The sequence below is a fragment of the Ammospiza nelsoni genome, chromosome 16 (genome assembly GCF_027579445.1).
Source record: "Ammospiza nelsoni isolate bAmmNel1 chromosome 16, bAmmNel1.pri, whole genome shotgun sequence".
NCBI classification, from domain to species: domain Eukaryota; kingdom Metazoa; phylum Chordata; class Aves; order Passeriformes; family Passerellidae; genus Ammospiza; species Ammospiza nelsoni.
The window spans coordinates 3,611,120-3,636,733 of NC_080648.1; the positions used below are offsets into that span (position 1 = coordinate 3,611,120).

At 54.8% G+C, this 25,614-nt stretch overlaps 4 protein-coding genes across 4 annotated transcripts; all 4 read right to left on the minus strand.

Annotated features, from left to right (window-relative positions):
• Positions 1-1,610: 1,610 nt before the first annotated feature.
• Positions 1,611-4,166, minus strand: LOC132080646 (protocadherin alpha-2-like). The gene has a single exon (XM_059483899.1). The coding sequence runs from the start codon at positions 4,164-4,166 to the stop codon at positions 1,611-1,613; it is 2,556 nt and encodes an 851-aa protein (XP_059339882.1).
• Positions 4,167-7,431: 3,265 nt separating this feature from the next.
• Positions 7,432-11,550, minus strand: LOC132080647 (protocadherin alpha-13-like). Its single transcript, XM_059483900.1, has 2 exons — positions 9,006-11,550; positions 7,432-7,487 (listed from the first exon to the last, which is right to left on the minus strand). Exons 1-2 carry the CDS (start codon positions 11,548-11,550, stop codon positions 7,432-7,434), a joined length of 2,601 nt encoding a protein of 866 aa, XP_059339883.1.
• A 1,874-nt stretch (positions 11,551-13,424) lies between these two features.
• LOC132080648 (protocadherin alpha-8-like) lies at positions 13,425-18,582 on the minus strand. Its single transcript, XM_059483902.1, has 5 exons — positions 16,049-18,582; positions 14,599-14,614; positions 14,029-14,124; positions 13,675-13,713; positions 13,425-13,520 (listed from the first exon to the last, which is right to left on the minus strand). Exons 1-5 carry the CDS (start codon positions 18,580-18,582, stop codon positions 13,425-13,427), a joined length of 2,781 nt encoding a protein of 926 aa, XP_059339885.1.
• Positions 18,583-18,700: 118 nt separating this feature from the next.
• Positions 18,701-25,580, minus strand: LOC132080649 (protocadherin alpha-6-like). Its single transcript, XM_059483903.1, has 3 exons — positions 23,076-25,580; positions 20,699-20,737; positions 18,701-18,817 (listed from the first exon to the last, which is right to left on the minus strand). Exons 1-3 carry the CDS (start codon positions 25,578-25,580, stop codon positions 18,701-18,703), a joined length of 2,661 nt encoding a protein of 886 aa, XP_059339886.1.
• Positions 25,581-25,614: the final 34 nt, after the last annotated feature.

Below are 25,614 nucleotides of genomic sequence, written 5' to 3' on the forward strand. Positions count from 1 at the left end.
CATGGCCTACACCAGGCAGGCAGCAGCAGCAGAGACAGTCCCTGATGGAGAGATTCCTAATTGCAAGGGACACTGTGGGCATTTCAGAATCACACTCTCATCTCTTTACCAGGAGGGCCTCCCACTCCAGACCCTTAGGAAGTAGGAAAAAATCCTCAACAAGAACACTCTTCTGTTCCCATCTTGTCTCATCCTTTCCTGTACAAAACCTTCACTCTGAGACCCGTTCTAAAGACAGATATATAACCTCATTATATTTTGTTACATGATCCATTGTCTCCCCAAGAATTTTCACTTCCCCACACCAGTCTTTCTGCTGCTCATGGTCATCCTTCCCATCAAAAAAGTGCCAGGCCCTGCTATATACAACAGACCACAGTTTCCTTTCCTACCACAGGTTCAACATGACAATGGCTTATGCTTCCCAGCAATGACACACGGTAAAAATCCAGGGACGGTATCATCAACACAGTGAATAAGAGATGCTCTGCTGCTGACACCTCGTGTTTTGTAATGCTTTTCTACAGGAATATTATTTTCAGAGGTGATGTAGAAACCTCTAAACAGCAATGGCTTTGATTTTGTGCTCCAAGGAAGAACAAAAACTGTGGCAAGGACACTACTACAATAGATGGTATTGCCTGTGTAGAAGAATGTTATTTGAGAATTGGTGGGGAAAGGTGATCCTTGGATTTTGAGGGCTATTTGTTTGTTTGTTCATTACAGAAGTGAAGATTTCCACTGTTAAAGTTCTTTTAAGTCTTGATCATTGATGTGACATTTCATGTAAATTTTGAGGACATCAAAAAAAAAGGACAATGTACTTTACACTACATTTCTGGTCAGAAATGCAAATCCTCAGAACATGCAGAGCAGAAAAGCAACAAATAAATTTCCCTTTAAACACATACCTTGGGTCACACTCTTCTCCGTGAACGCTTTATACTAAAATAACCAGAGCAACACGACACTTGCTAAAAGATCATAGGAAGTCTACTGCCACAACTACCCTATTTTCTAAATGAGTCTCATAGTAGAAAAATAATAGAAAACTTTTGCCTACGAATACCCATTTTTCAACTTGGATCACACCTTCACATGACCATAACTAAAGGTGAAGATGCCAGTTTTCAAATGAAAAAAAAAAAAAAACCAAAAAAACAAAAAAACCAACCAACCAAGAATACCAGCATGATCAAAAGTCAGCAAAAGCAAGGAGGTGGTATACAAAACCTGCGAGTCTGTCACCAACAAAGCCTGTCTGTCTTGAACTCCTTCACGCAAATAGGGTGGAAATGCTACACATGAGAAAAACAACCCCCTTGCTGTCTGCAAATTTCTTTTTGCCGGGCAATCCTTGTCGCACAGAAAAGTAATTTAATTCTAGAGCAGAAAAGCGCAAATTTAGGGGACGAAACCTCACTTGCTTACAGTAACTCCTCGCGAATGCTGCAATAATTATATTCTAGATCCCCTAAGAAAGAGCGGGAGGCTACAACAAGGTCGCGGTGACGGATGTAAACGTGCGATTGGCATTCCTAAGGACCCGCTAGCTACCCAAGATCCGCAAGCCGTGAGAACGGAGCCCGGCTTCAAACAGTAGCTTCTCATTACAGCGGATAAAAAGGAGCAGACAGGGGAATGAAAGCAGTGGCACTGACCGTGTCGAGGAGAGCGGAGGGCTCCGGCTGCGTGTCCTTGGCTGCAGGAGCGGGCGGCGGCGGAGGGAAGTTGGGGCTGAAAACCATGAGGTCGCTCTTGGCAGCGCCGTCCGCCACGCACAGGCTGCGGCTGTGGCGCTGCGAGTAGGACCAGCTGCCCACTTCGCTGGCGCACACGAGCGTCGTGGGCCCGGGCGCCGAGAGCACGGTCGCCCGCGGCGCCCAGCGCGACGCCCCGTACAGCACCACGGCCAGCAGAAAGAGGCTGGACACGGCGCAGATGGCCACCACCAGCCACACGTTGGTGGCCGCGCTCGCCGCGCCGGCCCCGAGCTCCACGCCCGCCGCCGAGCGCGACACAGCCGCCAACGACGACGACGACGAGGATCCCGCGGCCAGCGCCGCCTCGGCGGCCTCGAGCAGCGACACGCTGAGCGTGGCCGTGGCCGAGCGCGCCGGCTCGCCGTGGTCGCGCACGACGATCAGCAGCCTCTGGCGAGGCCCGTCCGCCTCGTCCAGCGCCCGCGCCGTGCTCACCTCGCCGCTGTAGAGCCCCACGCGGAACGGGCCCTTGCCCCGCGGCTCCCACAGCTCGTAGCGCAGCCACGCGTTGTAGCCCGAGTCGGCGTCCACGGCGCGGATCTTGGCCACCACCTGCCCCGCCGGCGCCCCCCACGCCGCCCACGCCCACAGCGTGCCCGACTCCGAGCCCGCCCCCGCCAGCGCCACCGCCGCCTCCGCCACGCCGCCCGCCTCCGCTGCCGAGCCCGCGGGCGGCAGCAGCGCCGGCGCGTTGTCGTTCTCGTCCAGCACGAACAGCTGCACCGTGGCGTTGCCGCTCAGCGGCGGCTCCCCCGCGTCCACCGCGCGCACCTCGAACTGCAGCACCTGCAGCTCCTCGTAGTCCAAGGGCTGCAGCGCCCACAGACGCCCGCTCTCCGCGTCCACCGACACGTAGCTCGACGCCGGACGCCACCCAACGACCGACGACGACGACCCCGCGGCGCCGCCGCCGCCCACGCCCACGCCGCCGTCCCACACCGAGTAGCTGACGCGCCCGTTGGCCGCCTCGTCCGGGTCCCGCGCCCACAGCCGCGCCAGCTCCGCGCCCGCCGCGTTGTTCTCCCGCGCCAGCACCGTGTACACGGCCTGCGCGAACGAGGGCGCGTTGTCGTTCACGTCCGACACTGGCACCCGCAGCTCGCTGCTGGCGCGCAGCGCCGGCGCCCCGCCGTCCTCCGCACGCACCTCCACCTCGTACTCCGACACCCGCTCCCGGTCCAGCGCCTCGCGCAGCACCAGCGAGTACGAGCCCGCGAACGTCGCCTCCAGACCGAACGGCGACGCCGGCCACACCCAGCACCGCACGCGACCGTTCTCGCCCGAGTCCCGGTCCGACACGCTCAGCAGGGCCACCACCGTCCCCAACGACGCGTCCTCGGGCACCGGCACCGACAGCGACGTCACCCACACCTCCGGCGCGTTGTCGTTCTTGTCTAAAACCTTCACTTCCACGCTGCAGTGACCCGATAGCGGGGGTGTCCCTTTATCTCTCGCTTCGATCTCAAGGTCATATGACTGACTTTCCTCGAAATCCAGTTCACCGGCAGTCCGTATTTCCCCGGACTTTTCGTCGATTTTGAAAAGGTCCTGAATTTTGGCAGAAACCGCGTTGCTAAAAGAATAATATATTTCTTGATTAATTCCCTCATCATTGTCTGTCGCTGTTAGCTGGAAAAAAACAGTTCCAGGGGTCGTATTTTCCGGTACCTGCACTTTATACACGGTCTGGTTGAACTGGGGCGCATTGTCATTTGCATCGAGGACCGAGATCAGCAGCTCTATTGTCCCCGTTAGAGACGGCCGGCCCCCGTCACTCGCTGTCAGTACCAACCGGTGCACGGGAATCGTCTCCCGGTCCAGAGATTTCATTAATACGAGGAATACGGAAATTTTATTTTCGTCTTTGGATTTCACTTCCAAGCTAAAATGCTCGCTGGGGCTGAGTGTGTAGGTGAGCTCCGCGTTCGCTCCGATATCCGCATCCGACGCGCCCTCCAGCGGGAAACGAGACCCAGGAGGCGAGTTCTCCGATAAACTGAGGTTTTTCCGGGCGGCGGGGAAGACGGGGGCATTGTCGTTGATGTCGGTGACCTCCAGCTGCACATGGAAGACGCGCAGCGGCCGCTCCAGCAGCACCTCCAGGCGCAGCGCGCACGGCGCGCTCTTGCCGCACAGCTCCTCCCGGTCCAGCCGCGAGCTCACCAGCAGCTCGCCGCTCGCCCCGCTCACCTCCACGCTCGCCCGCCGGCCCGGCGCCACCAGCCGCAGCCGCCGCGCCTCCGTCTCGCCCGCCTCCAGGCCCAGGTCCTGCGCCAGACGGCCCACCACCGTGCCGGCCTTGGCTTCCTCCGGCACCGAGTAGCGCACCTGCCCGCCCGACAGCGCCCAGGCCGCCTGCAGCACCAGCACTCGCACCACCGCCGCACAACAACGCTCGCCCATCCTTCCTGCCGCTCTCGCCGCCGCTCTGCCTGCCGGCCCCGGCCCGGGCCCCGCACGGCTCCCCGCCGCCGCCCGCACGCACCGGCTCTGCTGCCCGGCCCGAGCCGCCCCCCCGCGCTCACAGCCGGGCTCTCCGCCGCACCGGGGCGGAGCCGCCCACACGGACCCGTTCCTGAGCCTGCAGCGACACCGTGCGCTGCTCCGCCGCCTCACACGCTGCCTGACAGCTCCTGTGCACCGGCTCCGCCATGGCCATCTCCTCTGCTGTTTCTTCCAATCATGATTCTCTTTCTCTTTATTATTCATGTTTTGTATCGCTCATTGTTTCGTTGCAAACAATCTTTCATATCTTGTTCTTACTTCGTCTTTCTTACTTCATGTTCCTTCATTCAATTCCCTCTTTTTAATCCTTTCGTTTCCCTTTCCACCCATCATTCTATTCTTCTTCCTCCTTCTTCATCTCCTTTTCCTTCTTTTTCTTCTTCGTCATTGTCCTGCCGTTCCCCATTCCTTACTCCATTTTTTTCCTCCTTCCATCCTCCACCATTTTTTACCCGCACTGGAAAAGTCGTCAGTGTCCTCCAGCATTGCATCACTGATCATTGAACTCGGAGTCATTAGCGTGGAGCCCAATGCTGTGGCCCTGATGGAGTTTTGTTCTGTACCAACTCCAACTACTGTCGACCGAGGTAGGTGCCTTCTGGTCATCTGCTGTATGGTTGCTTCTATTTTTCTATCCTGTAGCTCTGTCCCTTACTTTCCTTCTGGCTTTATTTCTACTTGCATAAGCTCCTTATTTTCTTTTAAATATTCTTCTTACTTCCATTTCCTATTCCTTTTTGCCCTTCTGTTCTCTCTCTTTCCCTTCTCTTTCCTTGTTCTGTTTTCCTGCCTTTTCTTTCTTACTTATCCCTGCCCTATTTTGCCCCCTTGCCTTCTGATTACACCTTGTCTATTCATCTCCTTTTCTTCCTCTTCCAATGTTTTCAATGTGCTCACACCGAAAAATGTAAATGTCCTTTGGAAAAAGAACTCATTATTTTTTTGACACTGATTCCTTCAAGTCCATATTTAAATTTTTAATCTACTTAGTTTCTACTTCTTCCTGTCTATTCTTCCTCTCTATCTTCCTTTATCTTTGTTTTCTTTTCTCATTAGTTGCACCTTGACATTGTTTTCGATATTTTCTGCTTTCATCCTTGTAACTTCTGGTTATTTTTTTCCTTCGAAAAAGCTATTAAAGATATCCACAGCACCCCTGCCACAAATCACAGACATGCCCTTGGGCCACAGTTCTCATTTCCCTACGACCTCCTGTCTCCGTGGATAAGGAACAAGGAACAACATTTCTGCTTACCTCCCACCCACACACCTGCACACTCCCCTCCCTTAGAACAAAGGCCACACTCTTCAGCCTCCAGTCCTCTCACGGACCTGCAAGAGCACAGCAAGGCAGTCAGGTGGCAAAGAACTGCTCTGCTACATCAGAACAGCTTCCACGACCCTCTGACATGAAAGCCAGAGGAACAGCTGCTGAGACATCTAATGAAAGAGTCTCCTAAGATTCCAAACAACACTGACGAGTCTCTCATTCGAGAACACAAACCCATCACAGCCCAGCACAATGATTCACCAATGTCACAAAAGCACAATGACATCACAGTCAAGCAGTGCTCCTACACCTCTATGAAGAGCTCTTCTTCCTGACTCATGTTCCACCTCCAAATCCAACCCAAAGCCACAAATGTAACACCACCGCATGGCCACTGAGAATATTTGCTGCATGCCCAACCACATCTACCCCAAAAAACGCATTAATGTCACTTCTCCATCTGTCCTTGCTTCCACGTGCTCACTCTGTGCCAGGCAGACACAGAAAAGGAATGAGAGCAGGCAGTGGTGCTCCAAACCCACAGGCATTTCAATCCAGGCAACATTCTGTCGATCCAATATAAAGATACCACAGCTGAACAGGAACCAAAGTACCTCTCACACACAGCTTCTTCAGGTACAAGCAACTCACCTGTAGCATTGCTGGTTGCTTTCTCAGGAAAAGAAACGCCAGGACCAGGTGTGTTGGTTTAAAGGGACTGTGTCCCTTGATGTTACCAGCAATTTCCTGTCCCTAGCAAGACCAAGACCAGAGAAATAACCAAGATAACGTTCCAAGAAGGCTGGCATGATACAAATTTGAAAAACCTTCTGTTTGACCAACAACATTCCGCACAAAATACAAGCATTATTAGGCATGTATGGCAGGTAATGTCACAAGCAGCAATGTCACAGGGAACAAGAGAGCACAAGAATATGGAGAACTACTGGAGGTCCTGACGCGATCCCAGGGGAGCAGCGCTATGCACATGAACTTTTTCTTGAGGTTTGCTGCTTATATTCTTTATCCTATGCCATGTGAAATGAGACAATCTATGACATAGATTGTGTTCTACCCAGTATCCACATTTTCCTTAGGCAAGACTCTTCTCCACTCAAACTCACCCTCCCCACCTCATAGGTCCAGGCCCTATTTAGTACCACATGCAGGATCACTGCCGAAATATCAAACATTGCTAGAACCCAGCAATATTACCCAGCTGCAAACTCTGCTCTGCGTGTGATTCAATTCTTTGTACATCCTCACCTTCCCTCATGATTGGCATGGAGAACATACTGAGGGCTGCAAAGCCACACAGCAGCTGGCAGGCTCTCCCCAGCTGCCTGTTCACCACCAGTGCTTTGCTCCTTTTCAGCAATCTCAGGTAGAAACACTGAAAAGCTTCATTTAGAGTTCACAAAGATTCTGTGATTAGAACTGTGACAGCTCTGATCCCAGTCCACACATCTTTCTATCATCAAGAGTACCACAGCAAATACCAAACCACAAAAGCAATCCCAAGATCAGCTGGGTGGGAGAATCTGTAGCACATGAAACTAGAGCTGGGCTGTAGTGCAGGTTTGTACCTGGAAATACCAGAAGAAGCCCCATGTGACATCATCTCTCCTGAAGCCACCTGTGCAGTGCACGAGTAGGGGAAGTTGAGCACATAAAGATTTCAGCCTCATTGTGTGTCCTTATAAATCCCACCTGAGGAAGAGTAAGGAACCATCATGGCAACACCCAAGTCTGTGAAAACGATTATAAATGCCCATCACTACACCAGGACAGCAGCCTGAAGTGTTCCCCTTCCACAACAACATTTCTGAAACAAGCAGCTCATCAGACAACCTTGAGCACTCTCCATCTTACCAGCTCTTACCAACACATGGCCTACATCAGGCAGGCAGCAGCACAGGGGCCTGCCTCTGGTGAAAGATACTGAGAACCTAAAAGGAACATTTGTGAGCATTTCAGTATGACACAATGCCTCATGATCAGGAAGGTGTCCTACTCCAGACCCTTAGGGCCTGGGAAATTGGCAAGAGCATTCTCTTCCATCCTGCCTCACACTTTCCTTTAGGGCATCCTCCACTCACCACTCTGAGATGTGTTCTCATGACAAACATACCATCTCATGTTCTTTTCTTATGTCATGACCCGTGGTCTTCCCATGGATTTTCTGCCTCCCCAAAGCCATGCTTTCCCACTTCTTAAGGTCACCCTCCAGATAAAGAAATGGCCAGGCCCTGCTCAGTTGTCACAGACCACAGCTGCCCTTCCTATCTTAAGGCTCAACATGTTTTTTGCTTATCCTTCTCAGCAATGACAGCACCATAATAAACTCAGGGATGGCACCATCCGTGCAGTTTACAGCAGAACCTCTGATGCTGACATTTCATGTTTTATAATGCTTCAGCTATCTTAGATGAAAACATGGCAGACCTGGGAGCAAAACTCTTTCTAAAGGTGATACTGGAACAACTCTACATGGTGATGCCATTCATGTAATGCTCTGAGAAAAATCGAAAATATTGGTGAGAACACCAGTGCAACACATGATAGTTAATGTGTAGGAGGGTGTTATTTGAGACTTGTTGGGGAGAATGATGGTTCTTTAATTTTTTGGGGCTGTTGCGTTGTTTCTTCAATACAGAAAAGATTTCCAGGGATTTTGAAATGATGTCACCGTTGACGCAAATTTTGAAAGAACATCAAAACAAGCGAGTGTATTTCATGCTGTTTCTCAGCCAGAATCACAAATCCACAACCTAGGGAACAGGTGCAGAAAATAACTTTCTTCCTTGTTACAGTTTCCTTGGGCCAAACTCCTTTGGCACTACACTTTGCACTATTAATGAAAGCAACATAATACATAGAAAAAAATCATGGAAACATGGAAATATTAAACACATCTTCCCTGCTTTCTTAATGAGCCTGGTGGTAGAAGGAAAATGGAGAATTTTTGTCTATGAAAATGCAATTGTCACCTTGAATCAGACAATCTCGTGAGCAGAATTACAGTAGGAAAAGAGTTTTCCATAGGAAACCAGACTAATACCAGCATGGTCAGCAGATACCAAAGGAAATAAGGTAACAAATGGCGCCTGGGGACTGCAAATATCTCAACCTACTTATTTTTTGACTCTTCAAGCTCGGATGGAAATGCTAAAGACAACCAGGAAAGACTGGTTCCAAAACTGACGCCTTGGGGCACCTCTCATCAAAAGCTGCAACGATTTCATTCTAGGACAGATTAGTTTACATACAGAGGAGCAAACTGCAGCTGCGGACCATGACGGCTCAGCGGTACGGCAATAATTATATATTCCCCCTAAGGGAAGATCAAAAGGCGCCTATTAATATCCTTAAGCACCCGTCAAGCACTCATCGCTCCCGGCCCCGAGGGAACGGAGCCTGGATTCCCGCACAGCCAGCACACCTGGAGGGACAGAAGGGTTGGGTACGGGAGAGAGACGAGAGCAAAGTATTGGCACTGACCGTGTCGAGGAGAGCGGAGGGCTCCGGCTGCGTGTCCTTGGCTGCAGGAGCGGGCGGTGGCGGAGGGAAGTTGGGGCTGAAAACCATGAGGTCGCTCTTGGCAGCGCCGTCCGCCACGCACAGGCTGCGGCTGTGGCGCTGCGAGTAGGACCAGCTGCCCACTTCGCTGGCGCACACGAGCGTCGTGGGCCCGGGCGCCGAGAGCACGGCCGCCCGCGGCGCCCAGCGCGACGCCCCGTACAGCACCACGGCCAGCAGGAAGAGGCTGGACACGGCGCAGATGGCCACCACCAGCCACACGTTGGTGGCCGCGCTCGCCGCGCCGGCCCCGAGCTCCACGCCCGCCGCCGAGCGCGACACCGCTGCCAACGACGACGACGACGAGGATCCCGCGGCCAGCGCCGCCTCGGCGGCCTCGAGCAGCGACACGCTGAGCGTGGCCGTGGCCGAGCGCGCCGGCTCGCCGTGGTCGCGCACGACGATCAACAGCCTCTGGCGAGGCCCGTCCGCCTCGTCCAGCGCCCGCGCCGTGCTCACCTCGCCGCTGTAGAGCCCCACGCGGAACGGGCCCTTGCCCCGCGGCTCCCACAGCTCGTAGCGCAGCCACGCGTTGTAGCCCGAGTCGGCGTCCACGGCGCGGATCTTGGCCACCACCTGCCCCGCCGGCGCCCCCCACGCCGCCCACGCCCACAGCGTGCCCGACTCCGAGCCCGCCCCCGCCAGCGCCACCGCCGCCTCCGCCACGCCGCCCGCCTCCGCTGCCGAGCCCGCGGGCGGCAGCAGCGCCGGCGCGTTGTCGTTCTCGTCCAGCACGAACAGCTGCACCGTGGCGTTGCCGCTCAGCGGCGGCTCCCCCGCGTCCACCGCGCGCACCTCGAACTGCAGCACCTGCAGCTCCTCGTAGTCCAAGGGCTGCAGCGCCCACAGACGCCCGCTCTGCGCGTCCACCGACACGTAGCTCGACGCCGGACGCCACCCAACGCCCGACGACGACGACGACCCCGCGGCGCCGCCGCCGCCGCCCACGCCCACGCCGCCGTCCCACACCGAGTAGCTGACGCGCCCGTTGGCCGCCTCGTCCGGGTCCCGCGCCCACAGCCGCGCCAGCTCCGCGCCCGCCGCGTTGTTCTCCCGCGCCAGCACCGTGTACACGGCCTGCGCGAACAAGGGCGCGTTGTCGTTCACGTCCGACACCGGCACCCGCAGCCCGCGGCCGGCGCGCAGCGCCGGCGCCCCGCCGTCCTCCGCACGCACCTCCACCTCGTACTCCGACACCCGCTCCCGGTCCAGCGCCTCGCGCAGCACCAGCGAGTACGAGCCCGCGAACGTCGCCTCCAGACCGAACGGCGACGCCGGCCACACCCAGCACCGCACGCGACCGTTCTCGCCCGAGTCCCGGTCCGACACGCTCAGCAGGGCCACCACCGTCCCCAACGACGCGTCCTCGGGCACCGGCACCGACAGCGACGTCACCCACACCTCCGGCGCGTTGTCGTTCACGTCCACCACCTCCAGCACTACCTTGCAGTGGCCGGAGAGTGGGACTGTCCCCTTATCTGTTGCGTCCACTTGCAGGCGATAGAGACTATCAACCTCAAAATCTAAATCACCCTTAAGACGGATCTCTCCGCTATTTTTGTCAATTCCGAAAATGTTTCTTCCATCCTGCGGGGAGAGAATCTGGAGCGAATAGGAGATATTACTGTTTGCCCCCTCATCCAGATCTGTGGCATTTAGTCTGATCACCAAAGTACCACGTTCTGCATTTTCTGGCAGCTGCATTTTATACACTGATTGGTTGAACTGGGGCGCGTTGTCGTTCACATCCAGCACCGAGATCACCAGCTCCATTGTCCCCGTCAGAGACGGCCGGCCACCGTCACTCGCCGTCAGTACCAACCGGTGCACAAGAATTGTCTCGCGGTCCAGAGATTTCCTCAGCACCAGGAATAAGGACTCACCGTCCTCCTCCATTTTTTGTAAATCCAGAGAGAAATGCTCGTTGGGACTGAGTGTGTAGGTGAGCTGAGCGTTCACTCCGATATCCGCATCCGACGCGCCCTCCAGCGGGAAACGAGACCCCGGCACAGACAGTTCCGCGATGCTGAGGTTTTTCCGGGCGGCGGGGAAGACGGGGGCATTGTCGTTGATGTCGGTGACCTCCAGCTGCACATGGAAGACGCGCAGCGGCCGCTCCAGCAGCACCTCCAGGCGCAGCGCGCACGGCGCGCTCTTGCCGCACAGATCCTCCCGGTCCAGCCGCGAGCTCACCAGCAGCGCGCCGCTCGCCCCGCTCACCTCCACGCTCGCCCGCCGGCCCGGCGCCACCAGCCGCAGCCGCCGCGCCTCCGCCTCGCCCGCCTCCAGGCCCAGGTCCTGCGCCAGACGGCCCACCACCGTGCCGGCCTTGGCTTCCTCCGGCACCGAGTAGCGCACCTGCCCGCCCGACAGCGCACAGGCCGCCTGCAGCACCAGCACCCGCACCACCGCCGCACAACAACGCTCGCCCATCCTTCCTGCCGCTCTGCCCGCCGCCGCCGCTCTGCCTGCCGGCCCCGGCCCGGGCCCCGCACGGCTCCCCGCCGCCGCCCGCACGCACCGGCTCTGCTGCCCGGCCCGAGCCGCCCCCCCGCGCTCACAGCCGGGCTCTCCGCCGCACCGGGGCGGAGCCGCCCACACGGACCCGTTCCTGAGCCTGCAGCGACACCGTGCGCTGCTCCGCCGCCTCACACGCTCCGCATCTTCGCCCAAGCTGCCTACCGGATATGGGCTTTTTTTTTTTGCCATGTCTTGCTATCGTGCTTCTCTTTTTCCCCCTTATGTGTTCCGCTTTGTTTCCACGTAATCTTTCATTTCTTCTTTTTGTTTCTTCACTGCCCTTTTCATCGGTCTTGCTCCCTTGCAATTCCTTCTTTTCAGTCATGTTTTTTCACCTTACCTTTTTTTCTTTGTCCCCTTTTGTCTTTCTTCAATGTCTCTCTTGTTTTTTGTCCTTGCTATGCCACTCTCCTTTCTTTCCACTCCTTTCCCCTCTCTTTCCACCGTCCTGTATTCTTTAGCCACACTGCAAGGTCGCCAGTTTTCTCTGGCGCCGCAGAGACCATGAAATGCGGGACCATCAGCGGTAATTACGGGGCATCAGTGCTGGAGAGCTGAGCTGCTCCAACCACGGCTGTTAGGAACCAACTCTGTTCAATATCTACTGATAAGTTCGGTGCGTGCTGGTCAGGTCTGTGGTCTGTTTTATATATCCATTCTGTCCTTCATTTCTTACTTTCATTCTGGTTTTACTTTTATTTGTATGGGTTCATTATTTTCTTTATTACTACTACTCCTACTGTTGTTACCATTTTCCTTATGCTATTAGTATTTTCCCCATTCCATTTACCTTCTTTCCCTTCTCTTTCTTTGATCTTTCTCTATGTCTTTTCATTCCTGCTTGTCCCTGTCCTTGTTCTTTCCCCCCCTCCTCATCTATTTCTATCATGTCTCTTTGATCGTCCGTATTTTCCATCCCTAAAATATTTTCCAAATCCTCGCAATGCTTTTAGGAATATCTCTCTTTCTTCTAATTTTACCTGACTTCTTCATGTATCTCCTTGTTTAGCAGGTTTCAGTTTTTTAATCTTCTTTCTTCAGTTTTCCTCCTTTCTCTTCTCCCTTCCTCTCCTCTTTTCTTGTCATTGCTTCCTCTACTGTTCTACCTCCCAAATTATATGTTCTGGAAATTTTTTCCTTCAAAAGAATATTTTAAAAACACCTACAGCACCCTGCCAGGAACCACAGACATGTCCTTGGGGCCTGAGTCTCATTTCTCTTCCTTACACCTCCTATTCACGTGGAGAGGGAGCAACCTGCTTGCTGTTCATGCACCTCCAACTTCCCTCCCTCCAGAAAAAGGACACACTCTTCAGTTTCCAATGCTCTCAAGGACCCAGCAATAACACAGCAAGGCAGCCAGATGGCAAAGAGCAGCTCTACTACATAAAATACATTCCATCACTCTCTGACACAGAAGCTGAAGCCACAATTATTGGGATATCTGTGCATGGAGGCCTGGAAGAGTTCCAACCAATTAGGGAATTTTTTGATTCCAGAACTGAAACCTATCAGAGCCCAACATGACAACCCTCCTTGAAGACCTAAAAAACCACCGGACAACCACAGCTCTGGAGGATTCATCATGTACCTCAGTGCTTCCTGACTCACTTTCCTCTTGCATGTCCCAAATTCTCTTCCTTTCTGGAAGGCCCTCACTATATAGACAGCACTCCAAGAGCCTTGGTATCTACAAGACCCCACGGAAAATCTCTCCCTCACCTTAGAATGATCCACTTGGCACACACTCAAACAAAAGCCATGAAGGTAACACCACAACAGCGTCACTAAGAACACTCCCTTGACCTCCTACACATCTGTTTGGCGAAATGAATGTTGGTCCCTCCTCCATTCCCGCTTGCTGTCACCCTCTCAGGCTGTGCCTGGAAGCATCAGAAAAGGAATGAGAGCAGGTAACAGCTGCTCTGCTGGTCCAATACGGGAAACATTCTGCTGATTCAACAAAAAGATGCCACAACTGAACAGGAACTAAATTACATCAGTCTCAACAACATCCACATTTTTTCTATGACTTACCTCTTCCAAACTGGTTCCCTCTTCAGAAAATAAATATTTCTGAGGCAGGAAAGTCGGATTTAAAGGATAATTATGCTTAACACTATCCATGTTTCTTGGGAAACTGGACAGAAATATATCACTTATGTTCCACAGAAACCAGACAACATGCAGTGTCCATTACGCACTTCTCTTCCAGGGGAAAAAGGAAGCAGACCTGTAAGCTACAGAAATTCTCTCAAAGTAATCCTCAGAAATGAGGAATAGACATTGCCCAACACTGATGGGCAATGGCCCAAATATCTGCCACATTGCCAATGAGAGACTGGAAATAAACATAACTACAAACAAACCCAGGAAAATAAAAGCATTTACCGTTTGATAGAGAACAGAATGATAATAATAAAAAGAACTCCCATTCTCCTGTATTGGAATGCAACTTCTGGACACATCTTGGATACCAAGACCCGTCTAGCAAGACAAAGAGCAGAGAGGCAATGAGGGAAAGATTCAGAGAAGGCTCCGCAGCATGATCCAAATTCCAAAACGTTCTCTTTGACCAACACTACCCCACACCAAACCCAAGTAATTAAAGCCATAAAGGGGAGATGTTTTCATTAAGAGCAATATCAGGAAGAACTACAGTGCCCTAAGATATGCAGAACTTCTGGGTGTCCTGAGAGGACACCCAGGAAAGCAGCACTTTGTGGTGGAACCATTGCTGAAGTATTCTACTGTAATCCAATGTTTTGCACCCTGGGAAGTGAGACGTCCACAACCAAATAGACATTCTCCATTCCCTCCCTAAATATGTATTCAAATCCTCCCCTTTCCCCATGCCTGCCACAACGAATATACAGAGTGCTGCAAATGCATTCCGTGATTATTTGACTTTTCTCACATGCCAGGATGTTTTGAGCCTTTTCAGAAATAACAGGTACAAACCGAGTTCTTAAAGGTTCTGCAAATAGAGTAACGAAAAACACTGACATAGCCCCCACAAAACTTCTTTAAGAAAATGACACCAAATCTGAACCACAAGTCCAGTCAAAATATTAACTGGGTAGAAGAATTTCTACAATAGAAAACCAGAGCGGGGCTGCTCTGTAGATGTGGAGGATTGGTGTGTACATCCAGACACCTGAATGAGCCATGTGTGATCACAGGACTCACCATCTCTACCCAGACTGACCGTGCAGGAGCACAAGAAGGGGAAGAAAAGCACAACAAGATTACACCCACCCCCCTCAACTGCCCTTAAATATCATGTCTCAAGAGAAGCACAGATCCACCATGGCAAGAGCTGTGGAAGCAGCTATAACTGCCCTACAACACACATGGAAAGATGTTTGTAGTACCACCCTCCCATAACAACAACCCCAAAAGAGCAGCAAAAATGTTCATCAGTCTTCATGGTACCAGCTGTTACCCAACATAAGCACTGTGTCAGGCTAGAGGCAGCACAAGGAACTGTCTCTGATGGAGATATTTATAACCTCAAAGGTCTCCATGGCCATTTCAATATCACATATTATCTCAAGGTCCAAAAGGTCTCCAACATCAGACCCTTGAAACTTGGGACAGAATCCTGGGCAGAAACACACCGTGTCAATCCTGCCTCCTGCTAGGCATGTTCCATTCCTCACTGCATAACATCAGTTGTGGAGAAAAAGGCATCATCTCACATCTCCTATTCCTCTCTTCTTATGACATAGACCGTGATTTTACAAATTCTTTCCAGTTCCATCAGACAAGTCTTCCCACTGCTCCAGAACACCATCCCAGATTTCACAATGACTCTGTGGAACCAGCCAAAATGGAGAAATAACACTCTGCCGATTGAAAATACATTAGACCACAAGTCCAGCTGTCTCCACAACTCTTGTAGAGGAAAATAACACAGGATGAGGACAGAGAAGAAACCAGAGGTGATATCGCCCAAGTTAGCACTCTACAAAGGCAAAAAGGCAGCACACAGTGCCTGGGGTCTGTTACGAGCATAGCCTCATACTTTTGCGCACCTACAAAAAACCTCCGAGAAAACACTACATACCGGACCGCAAGAGCATTATCTGCAAAGCTGACTCCTTAGAAAAGTGACTTCATCTAAGGGGAAAACAATTCATGTCCACGCCAGGACACCTCAGCTGCGGACAGTAACAGAAAAGGGGTGCAGAGACACATTTTTTCACTGGCAAGCCTACCCCTGCCACCAGCAGGAGTTCTGGGACTCAGGCAGGACACTGCGACAGGTACAAAGGTGCCTTTGATTTCTTAAGCACCTGTCAAGCACCCATGCCTTCGGGCTGCGGTAATTTGGCCTGGATCTCAGCACCGACTGCCAAAGGCACAGAAAAAAAGGGGCAGAATAAATAGAGAAAAATAAAGGTTGAGCAAGGTATTGGCACTGACCGTGTCGAGGAGAGCGGAGGGCTCCGGCTGCGTGTCCTTGGCTGCAGGAGCGGGCGGCGGCGAAGGGAAGTTGGGGCTGAAAACCATGAGGTCGCTCTTGGCAGCGCCGTCCGCCACGCACAGGCTGCGGCTGTGGCGCTGCGAGTAGGACCAGCTGCCCACTTCGCTGGCGCACACGAGCGTCGTGGGCCCGGGCGCCGAGAGCACGGCCGCCCGCGGCGCCCAGCGCGACGCCCCGTACAGCACCACGGCCAGCAGGAAGAGGCTGGACACGGCGCAGATGGCCACCACCAGCCACACGTTGGTGGCCGCGCTCGCCGCGCCGGCCCCGAGCTCCACGCCCGCCGCCGAGCGCGACACAGCCGCCAACGACGACGACGACGAGGATCCCGCGGCCAGCGCCGCCTCGGCGGCCTCGAGCAGCGACACGCTGAGCGTGGCCGTGGCCGAGCGCGCCGGCTCGCCGTGGTCGCGCACGACGATCAGCAGCCTCTGGCGAGGCCCGTCCGCCTCGTCCAGCGCCCGCGCCGTGCTCACCTCGCCGCTGTAGAGCCCCACGCGGAACGGGCCCTTGCCCCGCGGCTCCCACAGCTCGTAGCGCAGCCACGCGTTGTAGCCCGAGTCGGCGTCCACGGCGCGGATCTTGGCCACCACCTGCCCCGCCGGCGCCCCCCACGCCGCCCACGCCCACAGCGTGCCCGACTCCGAGCCCGCCCCCGCCAGCGCCACCGCCGCCTCCGCCGCCGCCGCGCCGCCCGCCTCCGCTGCCGAGCCCGCGGGCGGCAGCAGCGCCGGCGCGTTGTCGTTCTCGTCCAGCACGAACAGCTGCACCGTGGCGTTGCCGCTCAGCGGCGGCTCCCCCGCGTCCACCGCGCGCACCTCGAACTGCAGCACCTGCAGCTCCTCGTAGTCCAAGGGCTGCAGCGCCCACAGACGCCCGCTCTCCGCGTCCACCGACACGTAGCTCGACGCCGGACGCCACCCAACGCCCGACGACGACGACGACCCCGCGGCGCCGCCGCCGCCGCCCACGCCCACGCCGCCGTCCCACACCGAGTAGCTGACGCGCCCGTTGGCCGCCTCGTCCGGGTCCCGCGCCCACAGCCGCGCCAGCTCAGCGCCCGCCGCGTTGTTCTCCCGCGCCAGCACCGTGTACACGGCCTGCGCGAACAAGGGCGCGTTGTCGTTCACGTCCGACACCGGCACCCGCAGCCCGCGGCTGGCGCGCAGCGCCGGCGCCCCGCCGTCCTCCGCACGCACCTCCACCTCGTACTCCGACACCCGCTCCCGGTCCAGCGCCTCGCGCAGCACCAGCGAGTACGAGCCCGCGAACGTCGCCTCCAGACCGAACGGCGACGCCGGCCACACCCAGCACCGCACGCGACCGTTCTCGCCCGAGTCCCGGTCCGACACGCTCAGCAGGGCCACCACCGTCCCCAACGACGCGTCCTCGGGCACCGGCACCGACAGCGACGTCACCCACACCTCCGGCGCGTTGTCGTTCACGTCCACCACCTCCAGCACCACCTTGCAGTGACCCGACAGAGGGGGTGTTCCCTTGTCACTCGCTTCAATACGAAAATTAAATACCTTGCCTTCTTCGAAGTCTAGGGCACCCGTAAGAAGAATTTCTCCGGTATTCGGATTGATGGATATCACATCTTTTCCACTTGGGGGAATAAAGTTCGTCACGGTGTATGTCAATTCACTGTTTAGTCCCTCATCTGCATCCGTGGCGTTCACCCTCGTCAACAGCGTCCCCACCTCAGCGCTCTCCGGCAGCTGCACTTTATACACCGACGGGTTGAACTGGGGCCTGTTGTCGTTAGTGTCCAGCACGTAGATCACCAGCTCCATTGTCCCCGTCAGAGACGGCCGGCCCCCGTCAGTCGCTGTCAGCACCAAGCGGTGCACGGGAATCGTCTCGCGGTCCAAAGATTTCGTTAAAACCAGTTCGGGTTCAATATTTCCATCATTCGACTTTTGTAAATCCAGAGAGAAATGCTCGCTTGGGCTGAGTGTATAGGTGAGCTGCGCATTCGCTCCGATATCCGCATCCGACGCGCCCTCCAGCGGGAATGGGAACCCAGGAGGCGAGTTCTCTGATAAACTGAGGTTTTTCCGGGCGGCGGTGAAGACGGGGGCATTGTCGTTGATGTCGGTGACCTCCAGCTGCACATGGAAGACGCGCAGCGGCCGCTCCAGCAGCACCTCCAGGCGCAGCGCGCACGGCGCGCTCTTGCCGCACAGCTCCTCCCGGTCCAGCCGCGAGCTCACCAGCAGCGCGCCGCTCGCCCCGCTCACCTCCACGCTCGCCCGCCGGCCCGGCGCCACCAGCCGCAGCCGCCGCGCCTCCGCCTCGCCCGCCTCCAGGCCCAGGTCCTGCGCCAGACGGCCCACCACCGTGCCGGCCTTGGCTTCCTCCGGCACCGAGTAGCGCACCTGCCCGCCCGACAGCGCACAGGCCGCCTGCAGCACCAGCACCCGCACCACCGCCGCACAACAACGCTCGCCCATCCTTCCTGCCGCTCTCGCCGCCGCTCTGCCTGCCGGCCCCGGCCCGGGCCCCGCACGGCTCCCCGCCGCCGCCCGCACGCACCGGCTCTGCTGCCCGGCCCGAGCCGCCCCCCCGCGCTCACAGCCGGGCTCTCCGCCGCACCGGGGCGGAGCCGCCCACACGGACCCGTTCCTGAGCCTGCAGCGACACCGTGCGCTGCTCCGCCGCCTCGCACGCTCCGCATCTTCGCTCGAGCTGCCGACATGCTAGGGGTATGTTCTCTGCCGTGCCTTGCTGTCGGGCTCCTCTATTTTTTCCTTTACCTCTTCTCCTTACTTTGCACGGAATCTTTCATTTCTTCTTCTTGTTTCTTCACTGCCCTTTTCATTTGTCTTGCTACCTTGCAATTAGTTGTTTTCAGTCACGTTTCGTTTCTATTTCCTTTTTTTCTTTGTACCCTTTTCTCTTTCTTCATTGTGTCTCTTCTTGTTCGTCCTTGTTATGCCACTCTCCATTCTTTCTCTCCTTTCCCATCTCCTTCCACCCACCTGTATTCTTTAGCCACACTGCAAGGTCGCCTGTTTTCTCTGGCGCTGCAGAGACCATCAAGTCTGGGACCATGAGGAGGTCATTGCCGGGGAGTTGTGCTGCTCTAAACCAAAGCTGTTAGGAACAAACTCTGCTCAATATCTACTGATAAGTTCAGTGCGTGCTGGTGAGGTCTATGGTCTGTTTTATGTTTCTAAATCTTCCTTCGTTTCTTACTTTCATTCTGGTTTTACTTTTATTTGCATGGGTTCATTATTTTCTTTATTACTACTACTACTACTGTTGTTATTACCATTTTGCTTATGTTATTTGTATTTTTCCCATTCGATTTACCTTCTTTCCCTTCTCTTTCTTTGATCTTTCTCTATGTCTTTTCATTTCTGCTTTTCCCTGTCCTTGGACTTTCTTCCCTCCTCATCTATTTCTATCTTGTCTCTTTGATTGTGTTTTTTTTTCCTTCTCTAAAATATTTTCCAAATCCTCACAATGCTTTTGGGAATATCTCTCTTTCTTCTTCTTTTACCTGTCTTCTTCATGTATCTCCTTGTTTAGCTGCTTTGGTTTTTTTTTTAAATCTTCTTTCTACCTTCTTCTTTCTTTCTCTACTCCCTTCCTCTCCTCCTTTCTTGTCATTGCTCCCTCTGCTCTTCTACTTCCAAAATTATATGCTCTGGACATTATTTGCTTCAACAAAATATTTTGAAAACACCTACAGCACCCCTTCCACGAACCAGAGACATGCCCTTGGGGCCCGAGTGTCATTTCTCTTCCCTTCACCTCCTGTTCATCTGGAGAAGGAGCAACCTGCTTGCTGTTCATGCACCTCCAACTTCCCTCCCTCCAGAAAAAGGACAGACTCTTCATTCTCCAGTGCTCTCAAGGACCCAGCAATAACACAGCAAGGCAGCCAGATGGCAAAGAACAGCTTTACTACATCAAAAGAGGTTCCAATATTCTCTGACACACATGCTCAAGCCACAATTATTGGGATATCTGTGCATAGAGGCCTGAAAGATTTCCAACAAATCAGGAAATTTTCTCATTCCAGAACTCAAACCTAAGACAGAACAACATGACAACCCTCCTTAAAACCTAAAAGTATGCTCGGCAATCACAGTGCCTGAGGACTCCTCATGTATCTCCGTCCTTCCTGACTCACTTTCCTCTTGCATGTTCTATGTTCTTCTCTCCCTTTTTGGAAGGCATGTGCTGCCTAGACAGCACACCAAGAACCTTGATATCTAGGAGGCCCCACGGAAAATCTCTCCCTCACCTTAGAATGATCCACTTGGCACACACTCAAACAAAAGCCATGGAAGAAACACCACAACAGTGTCACTAAAACCGCTCCCTTGACCTCCTACACATCTGTTTGGCGAAATGAATGTTGGTCCCTCCTCCATTCCTGCTTGCTGTCACCCTCTCAGGCTGTGCCTGGAAGCATCGAAAAGGAATGAGAGCAGGTAACAGCTGCTTTGCTGGTCCAAGAGGGTGAATATTTTCCTGATTCAACAAAAAGATGCCACAACTGAACAGGAACTAAATTACATCAGTCTCAACAACATCCACATTTGTTCTATGACTTACCTCTTCTGAAATGGTTCTTTCTTCAGAAAATAAATATTTCTGAGGCAGGAAAGCCAGATTTAAAGGATAATTATGCTTAACATTACCAGTGTTTCTTGGGAAACTGGACAGAAATATATCACTTATGTTCCACACAAACTGGAAAACATGCAGTGTCCATTATGCCCTTCTCTCCCAGGGGAAAAACTAACCAGACGTGTAAGCTACAGAAATTCTCTCAAAGTAATGCTCAGAAGAGAGGAATAGACATTCCCCAATACTGATGGGCAATGGCCCAAATATCTGCCAAATTGCCAATGAGAGACTGGAAATAAACATAACAACAACAAACCCAGCAAAATAAAAATATTTGCAGTTTCATAGAGAAGAGGATAAAAATAATAAAACGAACTCCCATTCTCCTGTATTGGAATGCAACTTTTAGACACATCTTGGATACCAAGACCCATCTAGCAAGAAAAGAGCAGAGAGGCAATGAGAGAAAGGTTCAGAGAAGGCTCTGCAGCATGATCCAAATTCCAAAACGTTCTCTTTGACCAACAACTTTCCACACCAAACCCAAGTAATTTAAGGCACGAAGGGTAGATGTCTTCACTAAGACCAATACCAGGAAGAACAAGAGTTCCCTAAGTTATGCAGAATTTCTGGGTGTCCTGAGAGGACAACCGGGAAAGCAGCACTGTGTGGTGGAACCATTCCTGAAGTATTCTACTGTAATCCAGTATTTTGCACCCTGGGAACTGGGACCTACACAGCAAAATAGACATTCCCCATTCCCTCCCTAAATATGTATTCAAATCCTTCCATTTCCCCATGCCTGCAACAAAGAATATAAAGACTGCTGCAAATGAATTTTGTGATTGTTTGCCAGGATGCTTTGGGACTTTTCAGCAATTACAAAACAAACCGAGTTCTTAAAGGTTCTGCAAATAGAGTAATGAACAATACTGATTCCAGTCCCCACAAATCTTCAAGAAAATGACACCAAATCTGAACCACAAGTCCAGTCAAAATATTAACTGGGTGGAAGATTTTCTACAATAGAAAACCAGAGCTGGGCTGCTCTGCAGATTTGGAGGATTGTTGTGTACATCCACTCAGGCTCACCAAAATGAGCCAAGTGTGATCACAGGAGTCACCATCTCTACCCAGACTGACCATGCAAGAGCACAAGAAGGGGAAGAGAAGCACAGCAACATTACACCCCCCCCCCAACTGCTCTTAAATATCATGTCTCAAGAGAAGCACAGATCCACCATGGCAAGAGCTGTGGAAGCTGCTATAAGTACTCTACAATACACTCGGAAAGATGTTTGTAGTGCCACCCTCCCACAACAGCATCCCTGAAACAGCAGCAAAAATGTTCATCAGTCTTCATGTTACGGGCTGTTACCCAACACATTCCCTGTATCAGGCAAGAGGCAGCACAAGGAACTGTCTCAGATAGAGATATTCAGAACCTCAAAGGACTCCCACATATTAGCTCCATTCAGTACCACATATTATCTGAAAGTCCAAAAGGCCTCCAACATCAGACCCTTGGAATTCAGGAAAGAATCCTGCCCAGAAACGCTCCGTGCCAATCCTGCCTCCTGCTAGGCATGCTCCATTCCTCATTATTACATTAATTCTGCAGAAAAAGGCCTCATATCTCATATCCTATTCCTCTCATCCTATGACATGGACCGTGATTTTACAGATTATTTCCAGTTCTCTAGGACAAGTCTTCCCACTACTCCAGAACAACATCCCAGTTTTCACAATGACTCTGTCGGACCAACAAATATAGAGAAATTTCACTCTGCCGATTGAAAATACATTAGACCAAAAGTCCAAATCGTTAGCTGTCCCCACAACTCTTATAGAGGAAAATGACAGAGGACGAGGACAGAGAAGAAACGACAGATGACACCGTCAAAGTCAGCACTCTGCAAAGGCAAAAAGGCAGTACACAGTGCCAGGGCTCTGTTACCAGCACAGCCTCCTTCTTTTGCGCTCCTACACTGAACCCGGGGAAAAGACTACCAGACAGCAAGAGCACTATCTGCAATGCTAACTCCTCAGAGAAGGGATTTCATTTTAGGGGAAAACAATTCATACCCACACCAGCAAACCTCAGCTGAGGACCGTAGCAGCACAGGGGTGCCGCTAAACTTTTTTCACTAGCAAGCCGTCCCCACCTACCAGCAGGAGTTCTGGGACTCAGGCAGGACACTGCGACAGGTACAAAGGTGCCTTTGATTTCTTAAGCACCTGTCAAGCACCCATGCCTTCGGGCTGCGGTAATTTGGCCTGGATCTCAGCACCGACTGCCAAAGGCACAGAAAAAAAGGGGCAGAATAAATAGAGAAAAATAAAGGTTGAGCAAGGTATTGGCACTGACCGTGTCGAGGAGAGCGGAGGGCTCCGGCTGCGTGTCCTTGGCTGCAGGAGCGGGCGGCGGCGGAGGGAAGTTGGGGCTGAAAACCATGAGGTCGCTCTTGGCAGCGCCGTCCGCCACGCACAGGCTGCGGCTGTGGCGCTGCGAGTAGGACCAGCTGCCCACTTCGCTGGCGCACACGAGCGTCGTGGGCCCGGGCGCCGAGAGCACGGCCGCCCGCGGCGCCCAGCGCGACGCCCCGTACAGCACCACGGCCAGCAGGAAGAGGCTGGACACGGCGCAGATGGCCACCACCAGCCACACGTTGGTGGCCGCGCTCGCCGCCCCGGCCCCGAGCTCCACGCCCGCCGCCGAGCGCGACACAGCCGCCAACGACGACGAGGAGGATCCCGCGGCCAGCGCCGCCTCGGCGGCCTCGAGCAGCGACACGCTGAGCGTGGCCGTGGCCGAGCGCGCCGGCTCGCCGTGGTCGCGCACGACGATCAGCAGCCTCTGGCGAGGCCCGTCCGCCTCGTCCAGCGCCCGCGCCGTGCTCACCTCGCCGCTATAGAGCCCCACGCAGAACGGGCCCTTGCCCCGCGGCTCCCACAGCTCGTAGCGCAGCCACGCGTTGTAGCCCGAGTCGGCGTCCACGGCGCGGATCTTGGCCACCACCTGCCCCGCCGGCGCCCCCCACGCCGCCCACGCCCACAGCGTGCCCGACTCCGAGCCCGCCCCCGCCAGCGCCACCGCCACGCCGCCCGCCTCCGCTGCCGAGCCCGCGGGCGGCAGCAGCGCCGGCGCGTTGTCGTTCTCGTCCAGCACGAACAGCTGCACCGTGGCGTTGCCGCTCAGCGGCGGCTCCCCCGCGTCCACCGCGCGCACCTCGAACTGCAGCACCTGCAGCTCCTCGTAGTCCAAGGGCTGCAGCGCCCACAGACGCCCGCTCTCCGCGTCCACCGACACGTAGCTCGACGCCGGACGCCACCCGCTGCCACGCGACGACGAGGAGCCTGCGGCGCCACCGCCGCCCACGCCCACGCCGCCGTCCCACACCGAGTAGCTGACGCGCCCGTTGGCCGCCTCGTCCGGGTCCCGCGCCCACAGCCGCGCCAGCTCCGCGCCCGCCGCGTTGTTCTCCCGCGCCAGCACCGTGTACACGGCCTGCGCGAACAAGGGCGCGTTGTCGTTCACGTCCGACACCGGCACCCGCAGCCCGCGGCTGGCGCGCAGCGCCGGCGCCCCGCCGTCCTCCGCACGCACCTCCACCTCGTACTCCGACACCCGCTCCCGGTCCAGCGCCTCGCGCAGCACCAGCGAGTACGAGCCCGCGAACGTCGCCTCCAGACCGAATGGCGACGCCGGCCACACCCAGCACCGCACGTGACCGTTCTCGCCCGAGTCCCGGTCCGACACGCTCAGCAGGGCCACCACCGTCCCCAACGACGCGTCCTCGGGCACCGGCACCGACAGCGACGTCACCCACACCTCCGGCGCGTTGTCGTTAACGTCCAGAACCTCCAGCAACAACTTGCAGTGGCCCGACAGTGGAGGATTTCCTTGATCTGTAGCATCCACTTGCAGGCGGTACAGACTAACTTCCTCAAAATCTAAATTAGTCCTGAGACGAATCTCTCCGCTTTTTCTGTCGATTCCGAAAACGCCTTTTCCATCCTGAGGAAACAGAGTCTCGAGAGAATACGAGATATTACTGTTTGAACCTTCATCTAAATCCGTGGCATTTAGTTTGATGACTAACGTGCCGTGTTCTGCATTCTCTGGCAGCTGCACTTTATACACCGACTGGTTGAACTGGGGCGCATTGTCGTTTGCATCCAGCACCAAGATCACCAGCTCCATGGTGCCCGTCAGAGATGGCCGGCCACCGTCTATGGCCGTCAGCACCAGCCGGTGCACGGGAATCGTCTCGCGGTCCAGAGATTTCCTGAGCACCAGGAATAAGGACTCACCGTCCATATCGGTTTTTTGTAAATCCAGAGAGAAATGCTCGCTGGGGCTGAGTGTGTAGGTGAGCTGCGCATTCGCTCCGATATCCGCATCCGACGCGCCCTCCAGCGGGAAACGAGACCCGGGCATTGTAGATAATTCCGCAATGCTGAGGTTTTTCCGGGCGGCGGGGAAGACGGGGGCATTGTCGTTGATGTCGGTGACCTCCAGCTGCACATGGAAGACGCGCAGCGGCCGCTCCAGCAGCACCTCCAGGCGCAGCGCGCACGGCGCGCTCTTGCCGCACAGCTCCTCCCGGTCCAGCCGCGAGCTCACCAGCAGCGCGCCGCTCGCCCCGCTCACCTCCACGCTCGCCCGCCGGCCCGGCGCCACCAGCCGCAGCCGCCGCGCCTCCGCCTCGCCCGCCTCCAGGCCCAGGTCCTGCGCCAGACGGCCCACCACCGTGCCGGCCTTGGCTTCCTCCGGCACCGAGTAGCGCACCTGCCCGCCCGACAGCGCCCAGGCCGCCTGCAGCACCAGCACTCGCACCACCGCCGCACAACAACGCTCGCCCATCCTTCCTGCCGCTCTGCCCGCCGCCGCCGCTCTG

What these genes read in the sequence shown, in the direction of transcription:
- LOC132080646 (XM_059483899.1), bottom strand. Translation starts at nt 4,166, where the DNA reads ATGGGCGAGCGTTGTTGTGCGGCGGTGGTGCGAGTGCTGGTGCTGCAG.
- LOC132080647 (XM_059483900.1), bottom strand. Translation starts at nt 11,550, where the DNA reads ATGGGCGAGCGTTGTTGTGCGGCGGTGGTGCGGGTGCTGGTGCTGCAG. An exon ending in TTTGCTCTCGTCTCTCTCCC is followed by an intron (nt 7,488 to 9,005) that starts GTACCCAACCCT and finishes TGTTCCTTTTAG; the next exon opens with GTTCTCAGTATCTTTCACCA.
- LOC132080648 (XM_059483902.1), bottom strand. Translation starts at nt 18,582, where the DNA reads ATGGGCGAGCGTTGTTGTGCGGCGGTGGTGCGGGTGCTGGTGCTGCAG. An exon ending in ATTCTGTTCTCTATCAAACG is followed by an intron (nt 13,714 to 14,028) that starts GTAAATGCTTTT and finishes TTCCTGCCTCAG; the next exon opens with AAATATTTATTTTCTGAAGA. An exon ending in AGGGAACCAGTTTGGAAGAG is followed by an intron (nt 13,521 to 13,674) that starts GTAAGTCATAGA and finishes TGATGCTTCCAG; the next exon opens with GCACAGCCTGAGAGGGTGAC.
- LOC132080649 (XM_059483903.1), bottom strand. Translation starts at nt 25,580, where the DNA reads ATGGGCGAGCGTTGTTGTGCGGCGGTGGTGCGAGTGCTGGTGCTGCAG. An exon ending in CTCTCCTCGACACGGTCAGT is followed by an intron (nt 20,738 to 23,075) that starts GCCAATACCTTG and finishes TTCCTGCCTCAG; the next exon opens with AAATATTTATTTTCTGAAGA. An exon ending in AAAGAACCATTTCAGAAGAG is followed by an intron (nt 18,818 to 20,698) that starts GTAAGTCATAGA and finishes GCATGTCGGCAG; the next exon opens with CTCGAGCGAAGATGCGGAGC.